This window comes from Brachyistius frenatus, unplaced genomic scaffold (genome assembly GCF_029030835.1).
Source record: "Brachyistius frenatus isolate BFR_SWC_R1_liver_20210118 unplaced genomic scaffold, ASM2903083v1 Contig_34, whole genome shotgun sequence".
NCBI classification, from domain to species: domain Eukaryota; kingdom Metazoa; phylum Chordata; class Actinopteri; family Embiotocidae; genus Brachyistius; species Brachyistius frenatus.
This window is the reverse complement of record NW_027210633.1, coordinates 1,886,456-1,895,185: the sequence shown is the minus strand read 5'-3', so window position 1 is coordinate 1,895,185 and position 8,730 is coordinate 1,886,456. Positions and strand designations below refer to the sequence as shown.

Genomic DNA, 8,730 nt, shown 5'->3' with positions numbered 1-8,730 from the left:
TACTTCTTTAACACATTTAAAAAGAGCTGTGTACCATTTGTGGAAAAGCCTCAACAAGGATGGTTCTTTTGTCTGGTGACAACGCAGCTATAAAACTAGAAGATCGAGGGTCACGAAATACAAACACAGCTTTTGCACACCTTGTTTGGGCGCCTGCAGTGTGACCTTTACTCGAACCACAACAGTCTTCGGTTGAAGTTCTGAAATAATGCAAAATAGGCAGACAGATTAAAAGTAAGGCAAGACGGAAGCAAAAGAAAATGACCTCCATACAAATACTGGGAACGATAAATAAGAACGTGAAGCAGATACGCAAGTTGTGTTTCAGGAAATACTGACATGAATAAATACACTGCGCTAGCACTCCTTTCAGCATCTGAATGTGGTCACGATCTTATTTATGAAGAACGGATAAACAGCAGGAATGTAGATTTTGGAGAGATGAAGCAGAACTGCCCTTTAGCTCGCTGCACAACCTGAACAGAACCATCACCTCCACCACGGCGCCACTAATGCTTTACTTGAAGATCCTTCACTGTTAAATAGGTTAGAAGCAATAAAACCAGAAGAATCGAGACGGCTCAGAACTGTTTGGTTTATTATTGCAAACCGACAAAAGTTAAATAGCATCCACACGGAGTGGGAGCCGATTACTTTCCAATTTGGAAATCACATGTTAAAATGACATCACCGTCTCAGAGGAGTGGGTCGTTTGAGAGATCTCGGACTTTGTCTTCTTCCAGCATATCAGGAAAAAGACGACGGCAAGTTTTCTGCTCGTAAAACCTTTTAACAAGTAGATTGTTGCGCAACGAAAAGAAAAATCTCACGCTTCTTAGAAAGACAAAGACGATGTCGAACAGATCCACATTTATTTTTATTTTAATCAGTTTTCAGAGTCCATTCAAACCCACAGCAGTCATAAAAATGCTTTGACAACATGGAATGGTCTTCTGCATCGACAGGCCTCAAACAACACTTACATTTCCAATAGAACTTGAACTGGTCAGAATTTGTTGCTTCTCTAAACGAGTACAGGTTGGAATTTCTGAGAAACGGCACAAGATATTTGCAGATTCCTTCAGGCTCAAAGAGTACGCTGCCTTTGGGCCTGTGGGCCATCCGTAGTCATGGCAACACAAAGCAAATGATTCTCCAATAGAGCTGAAATGTCAGCTGCTTCGCTTCACTTCAAGGTTAATACAGCTTGTTGCTAAATACTATAAAGGCTGATTTTCCTTCCGGACGGTAAAATACACAACAAACGAGAAAATGTTGAATTCTGTCACAACGGTTCAAACTCAAATTCTGGCTTGGTGATGTTGGGAATCTCACATTAGCATAAACATTCAGAAAACACCAAGCAAGTTGCGTTTTCAAAAAAAGTGCAAAGTGTTTCTGTTCTTGAGCGGACCAGACAAATTAATAACACTATTGATGATGCCAAAAATGCAAGCTGAATTTTTACCGACTGTTGAAAATGGATTTTAAGCTCATGTTTCTTGAGCAGCTACCGGTCTCGTAAGAGCTTTTCAAGTGCGTGTAAATGAGGGGAAGGGTGTATTTTCTTTTGTTTTGGAATGAGGCCAAATCAACCTTTACTGTATATATGCGTATATATATATATATATATGAAAAAAAAAAATTGAAGATTTCCTCTGTGCTCTGGTGCTGACAATCACACTAGAATTGTATTTACACATTTACAACAAGGCAAATTTGTAAGTGGATTCTACCAGAGTTGATTTCTTTGACCTAATGAGAGGGGTGATGGAGGTGACTGGACGTGACACCATCCATCACCACCGCTCCAGTTTCTTCAGGAGGCTTTGGGACGAGTGATTACATGACGAGTGTGAGGCACTGAGTTTGGCTTCAGAAGATTTGAGAGTTGCTATGGGCATAAACAAGTCATAAAAATCAATAAAACGGCCGAGTCATTTATTTAGCATCCTTCAGTGTCTGTCTCCACTTCCACAGGTCCGTAATGATCTGAACACACAAAAAGAAACAGCCGGATGTTAACAAGGCAAAAAAAACATTGGAAAATCAGAAAGCAACAGTAGAACAAAATCGGATCTTTTCAAAATTTCCACAACTTCCACTGTGTGTATGACCTTTGGTGCCCCCTAGTGGTGGCATCAATGCATTGCCTAAAAGCAACAGACTGGATCAGCCGTTTTCCCTCCAATTTCCCTTCTTACACACATGGACATAAAGAATTCTCGTATCCTGTCAACTCCACCATGTTTTCCTAAATGTTTAGATGCAGCAACTCGTCCAATTCCTGAGATGGAAAGGCATCACTTTACAGGACAAGTCGGGTGGTGCAACTCCAGACATGAAACAAAGTATGTGCAAATGGGAAAGTTGGCCACAAATAAAGGCTCTAATTGTTTCAGTAGTTGTCAAATGAAAGTCAGACTGTTGTCAACTGAGAAATTAAAAGCATCAGTAAGTGTTGCACTTTTTAGACGCCACAAAGTAAATGAAAGATGTCAGATTTCCCAGATTATTTATGACAGCACGTGATGAATAACTGAAGTTACTGTAGACGTGTACTATACCTTGGTGTCCGCAATTCTATGACCGTGCTTCACAAAGTTCTCAAACTTGGCCTGGACTTTAGGTAATGTTACCCCCTACAAAAGAAACAGAACACAACAGCAACAAATGAGCACACTCATGTTTTTTTTTAAAAGTCATATTTCCATTTCAAAATGAGGAAAAGAACAGTTATAACTTGAATAGATTTAAAAGAACTTCAAGTGCACCGACCTTGGTTACCGCTTCCAACATCTTGGCTTTAATCTCAGGAAGTGTTAAGTTGACTTTGGGGGTTTGTGGGAGTTTAGGAGACTTGTCCCCTTTTCCTTTAGGGGTCTTTACCTGCCACGAAACAAAGTTTCATGATCAGCAAAGAAAACTGTAACCACCAACTTTTCAAAATGCTTCCTGCCTTTAACAGTTATTGATAAGTAGAGTTTCCATGTGCTACTCGGGAGGACGGAGGAGTTCAGCCGTTACCTGCTTTGCGGCGGGAGTGCCGGGTTTCAAACTCTTGCCGTTCTGAGCCGCAGCCTTTTGTTTGGCTGGCGTTTGTTTGGCCTGTAAACAAGCAGCCAGCTGTTAAGAAAGGTGCTAATTCATTCTGAATTGTGCTACAAATTTGTCATATTTACTCGCCTTGACAGGTGATTCTTCTTCCTCGCTCTCGTCCTCCTCCTCGTCCTCCTCATCCTCCTCCTCGTCATCCCTGAAAAAAGGAGAAACCCTCATCAGGGTTAAATAGCACAACAAAAAGACCGAGTGAACAGCGTGTTTGTTTGCATTGTTTATTGCAAATTAAGTCAGTTTGTTGACAAATCTGCTGAGATTAACTCTACATAATGTGAGCTCTTTTAGTCTTTCACCAAAACTGAACACACTGAATAAATACAGTCCTCTGTGTTCTTATCACCATTAGTGGCGCTTTGTCTTTTATTGATGGCTTGAAATGAACATTCCTGCCGTTTGTAATGATGCCAAACATTTTTATTAAAAGCATGAGATCCAAAGTGTTGTACTGAAACACCATCTCGGAGCCACGACTCAAAGATGCACTCAAAGCAAAAATCACGTTTCAAATTGTGCAATGAACTGTGTCCTACTTTCATACACAACATATAAACAGAAAAACCTCGACACATTTGGAAAATACTCGCGTCCCGACATAACAGGCAAATATATCAGCACTTGTTAAAAACCGCTGCTCAATGAACGTAAAACAAAAGCGGAGTCTAATGATTACGTCCATCGGACTGAATCTCACTCGTATGGAGAACTGACAAGATAACGTTCTGATAACAAGCTCAACATAAGACGGCATCATAATATTGAGTTGATCACATTGACAGAGACACCATACGACAAAACCAAGGATTCTCATTCACACCAAACACAGACAGGACATCACTTTGTCCCCAAGTCTCCTGCTTCTGTCTTCAGCTTAGCATCAATGATGTACTTCCTGCCTCCTATCGGCTTCAGGGAAAATGAAGAGAACATGTGGACGTGTTACAATGTGGCCAAACGTTTCACTCTGGGCACCACGTGAAAGATGACATGGAAAATAAAGGTCAAATTCAAGACCTTTTTAAAACCTCAGTGGACACCCTGTAAAGACACACCTGTCAATCAAGCTCGCGTAGAGCCGCACCTCTGTCCAAAATACATAAACACCTAAACAAAATGCAACATACTCAGCACGTCCCTGGTAGAAGTACCCAGGACAAATTCAAAATCCCTCAGACCGAATCATCCTGTGAAAAAGAGGACTCTGTCCTGCAGATTCCCGCGGAGCAGTGACAGTCAGCGGCCCTCAGACTCTTAGAAGGACTGAAGACTTCCTGCTCGTCATAATATCATTTTCAGGACAAACTATTTTTGACTTTTAGAACGAGTTCCACGTAGTTTTTCACTCCACTGTGTGAAGGTATGAAAACAATAATGGCGCGTCACCGTGTGAAGTCTGACACTCACTCGTCATCTTCGTCATCGTCATCCTCCTCCATGTCCATTTTCATTTTTTTCTGTAAAGGAGTTCAAAAGTAAGGTATGTTTCTCTAAAATGTTGAAAAACTACAAGTTGAAATTAAAGAGGATGTCAAACATACCTGACACTTGAGGGCAGGGGAGGAGGCAGGTCTTTTCTTTGTTTTGACATTTTCCTCCTGTTCTTCATCTTCCTCATCATCGCCTTCATCACAAGACTCATCGGCCTCCATCACTAAGAACAATTTAGAAAATGTTAGACGAGGCTCTCCTGCCAAAACAGCTGCTATGCAGAACGAGGATTTTGTTTTGTTTTGCTTACGTTTCTCAAGTTGGATTAATTTCCGTATTCAAATTCGGTTATTACATGTTACGTCAAAGATCAAACATCCATACAACAGACTCGGCGACAATTTCCTTCTTCACACTAAAGTTCTTTCAACAAATACTCACTGACGAGGTGCTGTCCACTGATATGGATCGGACCAGAACCGGCCTTCAGACGGAAAACTGCCGGAGGTGTGATTGTGAAACCACCGAGACACACCTGCAACAAACACTCACATTAGCCACCTGCCTTATTGTTGGCTGTTAATATTCAAATGATCTGAGCCAAAGCTGAAGGGATCTTTCAAAGAGCAGAATGAGGATGTCAAGTGACAGCGAAACTAAAGAATCAGCAAGAATAGCATGTTTGTCTGTGCGACTGTAGGAGCTTAAAACTTGACACTGGGAAGACACGTCGTGTTATTAGTGTGTTCGTACATGAGAAGAGAAGAGAAGAGGAGGTTTACTTACACTTGGCAGGGTGGAGGGTTTAAGTGAAACCAGCACTGCCTTGATTTTCTGGCCCTCGATGTCCTGACCTTCCACCTCCACCATGTGAAGCTCATCTTTCGTACTGGGGTCCACGCAGGCCTACAGGAGCAAGACAACAATTTGGTTGTTTTCTTGCAAATCATTTTTAGGGTGATTTCACATCTAACCTTTCTTCTGAAATGACAGCTGTCAGTCAAACTCAAGTGCCGTTTGTTTGTGGTGGGGAAACCAAAGCAGATAAAACCCGCAGAATCATCTGATAGTTCATTTGGTTTTTACTGGAATTAAAGAACCATGCATGTCCTGAAATTACAATAAAGGCATGCTGGTAACCTACAACTGGTGGTGAACAAAATGTAAACACCAACTCTGAGGCTTTTAGTAAAGAACAAATTTGAGTATAACTAACAATTAAGAATAAGTAGGTTGAACAAAAAAAGTGATTGCCACGTGACACCAGATGCCCATTTTCACACTAAACTACCAAATGCAGCTGCTGATTACAATCCATACATATTGCCCAACAAATTGGAAAAAAAATAATACTGTAATAACTGTCAAGTCCTAAGGAATAGAAGCAGCTTAAATTATTATAAACAACACGCGTGACAAGTCCTTTCTTGTACTTACCATCCGCACATCGAGCTGATGCTCCAAGTCATCATCCTCAGGATTGAAGACCACCTCCTTTCCAGCTTCCAGCACGCAACCTGCAGTTAACAATAGAAAAAAATAAATAAATAAAACAAATGACTAACAACAGCAGCTTAAGCAAACGTGGATTTAAAAAAATAAAATAAAAATAATTGTGGAAGGTGAATGCACTAACTCGGCCTTGTGGCCACCTGGGACCAACTATCAGGTTGTTATATCAGCATCATGCACAAGGGGGAGACATACAGACTACCGATATGCGTGGTACCACATGGCGCTGGCAGGGATTCCCCTCAAACGAGCCAGAACAGAAAAAGGCCCAAGTTAATTCAACGGAACCATCGACATGTGGTGCAAATAAAACACAGCAATGATAATTCCCATTTAAAAAAAAAAAATAATAATAAAAATACTCTCCATCCTGTGTTGTTCGGCGTTGACTGTACATAGTTATGCTTTATACCCTCGTGTTTCTGAAGACATTTGATCAAACTTCTTACCGACTGTTTGGGACATATTAATCTATTCTTTAACGAGACAAAGAGAGAATATACAGAGGCAATGGCACACGGAGGGAAAGTTTCAGCTTTATTTTATGCATACGATCACAATACATGTTTCGCAGTATTTCCAATCTGCTTTTTTTGTTTGTTTTTTAAACCATCTCGGGTTTCTTCGTCTTCACACACACGGGGTGATACGGGGTGACACCGGGAGGCACATTTAATGACTTCATAATGATGGTGCGGTTTGAAACTGAATGAAATCGGTTGTCGTATTTATTGGTCCTTTACTCATTATTGTAGTTAGACGAGTTGAATATCCCTGAACACAAAAGATTTAAAAAATAATAATAATAAAATTAAAAAAAAAAGGTCAACATTAACAGCTGTGACACGAGGAGGAAGTCCGCGCGGCCCGCGTGGGTTTGAAGCCACGTTGAGACGAGTTTCTCCAGTCGAGCTGAAAACCGGTCAGGGTCCAACTTTGAGCTTTTCAACACGCAGCTCATCGAAACGAGACGTGAATTAAAGCAACATTAAGTCACGGGTCCGACCTCTTGTGCAAAGAAAACGTGGGGAAATATCAACACCGTTTAATAAACCTCGGGCGCCGCCATGTTGATATCAAACACGTGCATGCCGAGCTGGTGTGGAAACGCGCTGCGCACGAGGACTCGTTTACAACCTCCTGCTGCAATATCACGACGTCTAACAATCAACAAAATAGTACTTGTTTTTGTTTTTTTTAAATGCTTTAATGTGGTTACAGGTACATTTACCTTTCATCGTGGAGGGCCACGTGCAGCTACACAGCTAAATTAAACGGTTCTCGTGCTCTGGTAGTGAAACACGAGTACACACACACACACAATGAATACGTTATCTCACCGTAAAGAAAGGTTTGTGGCGCCATTGGCTCCTCGCTGAATCCGTTCATTTTAGAGACAAAGACGGTGACACCTCCTGCTGTCTACAGTGAAGGAATGACCAAGTACTACTACCAACCACCGACTAACGTGCTGCTTCGTTTCCACGCTTCCTCTCCGTTTAATGTTGCGTAGAAAGCCTCCCCCCAAAAAAGCCTTACCGCCACCTACAGGACGACAATATGTACTGCACACAAAGCACAGTCCATACAGCAGGGGTGTCAAACTCATTTTAGTTAAGGGACCACACACTGCCCACTTTCATCTCAAGTGGACCAGACCAGTAAAATCGTAGCATAATAACGCATACATAACGACAATATTTCTCTATGTTTAAATCATTGGTGAAGGTTTTTGGATGATAAACCCTTATTTTAAAGGTCTTTCTACAATAAACTAGAAACATAAAGAGCAAAAACTCAGACATCAGCCCACTGTTTATCTGCCTGGGCTCTCCTCTGCAGATTTAACGGGTCACAAAGCGAGCAGCAGCTTCTCCCTCCGGAGCAGACGTCGCATTTACGCTGTTTCTGAAGCAATTACTGGATCGATTAAAAAAAAATAAAAAAATCACAAAACGTTTGTACTCATAAACCTCCATATTCTCATAGAAATGCAATGCATGTCTTTCTGTAATTTTCACACTTGGCAAAGTCATCTGGCGGGCCGAGCTAGACCCCCTGGCGGGCCGGATCCGGCCCGCAGGCCGTATGTTTGACACCCCTGCCATACAGCATGAGTGATGAGCATTAACTGAAGGTGATTAGTAGTGGGAATTTTTTTTTATTTTTTATATTATCTGCGCTTACCAGGATCGTTTAAGAAACTCATAAAATTACATGTAAGTCAGATGTTTTTTTCAGTGCATGAACTTTGTTTCTGTGTCGGTGAAAATCTCATTTTGAAAATTATTTTTTGGACTTTCAGTGTGGGCATAGTTGTATGCATGCTACAATAATAAACAGTGTTGAGGAGTAACTGGTTACATATGATTAAGTTACAACATACAGGTCAATGTAATCAGTTGCAGTTACTGAGAAAAATATGAAATTACATTACTGTTATATTCAACATGTTGCTGACCTTAATGTATAATGTGAGGTCTGACTTTCTAATAATTCTATTTCATACTTTATGCAAAGGCTGTGCCATATGATTCACTCTATTTTCCTACTAATTGAACCCTTTAGTGACCTCGTGAGTGTGTTTCCCATTTAATGTATCCCCCTCTGTATGCTAAATGACAGTTAAGTTATACATTTTTGTAACAGCATACACAGTGTAAAGTAAAACAC

General features: G+C 41.0%; 1 protein-coding gene across 1 annotated transcript; it reads right to left on the bottom strand.

The window, feature by feature from the left end:
- Positions 1-858: 858 nt before the first annotated feature.
- On the bottom strand, positions 859-7,580 carry npm1a (nucleophosmin 1a). Its single transcript, XM_069700641.1, has 11 exons — positions 7,398-7,580; positions 5,983-6,062; positions 5,332-5,451; positions 4,987-5,080; positions 4,656-4,768; positions 4,522-4,571; positions 3,187-3,256; positions 3,028-3,108; positions 2,779-2,889; positions 2,568-2,642; positions 859-1,992 (listed from the first exon to the last, which is right to left on the bottom strand). Exons 1-11 carry the CDS (start codon positions 7,444-7,446, stop codon positions 1,942-1,944), a joined length of 894 nt encoding a protein of 297 aa, XP_069556742.1. The 5' UTR covers positions 7,447-7,580; the 3' UTR covers positions 859-1,941.
- Positions 7,581-8,730: the final 1,150 nt, after the last annotated feature.

Bases quoted from the DNA above. Each gene is read 5' to 3' on its own strand.
- npm1a (XM_069700641.1), bottom strand. From the start codon at position 7,446: ATGAACGGATTCAGCGAGGAGCCAATGGCGCCACAAACCTTTCTTTAC. The intron at 3,109-3,186 runs GCGAGTAAATAT...GCTTGTTTACAG, and splicing joins AAGAAGAATCACCTGTCAAG to GCCAAACAAACGCCAGCCAA. The intron at 1,993-2,567 runs GTATAGTACACG...TTGTGTGTTCAG, and splicing joins ATAGAATTGCGGACACCAAG to ATCATTACGGACCTGTGGAA.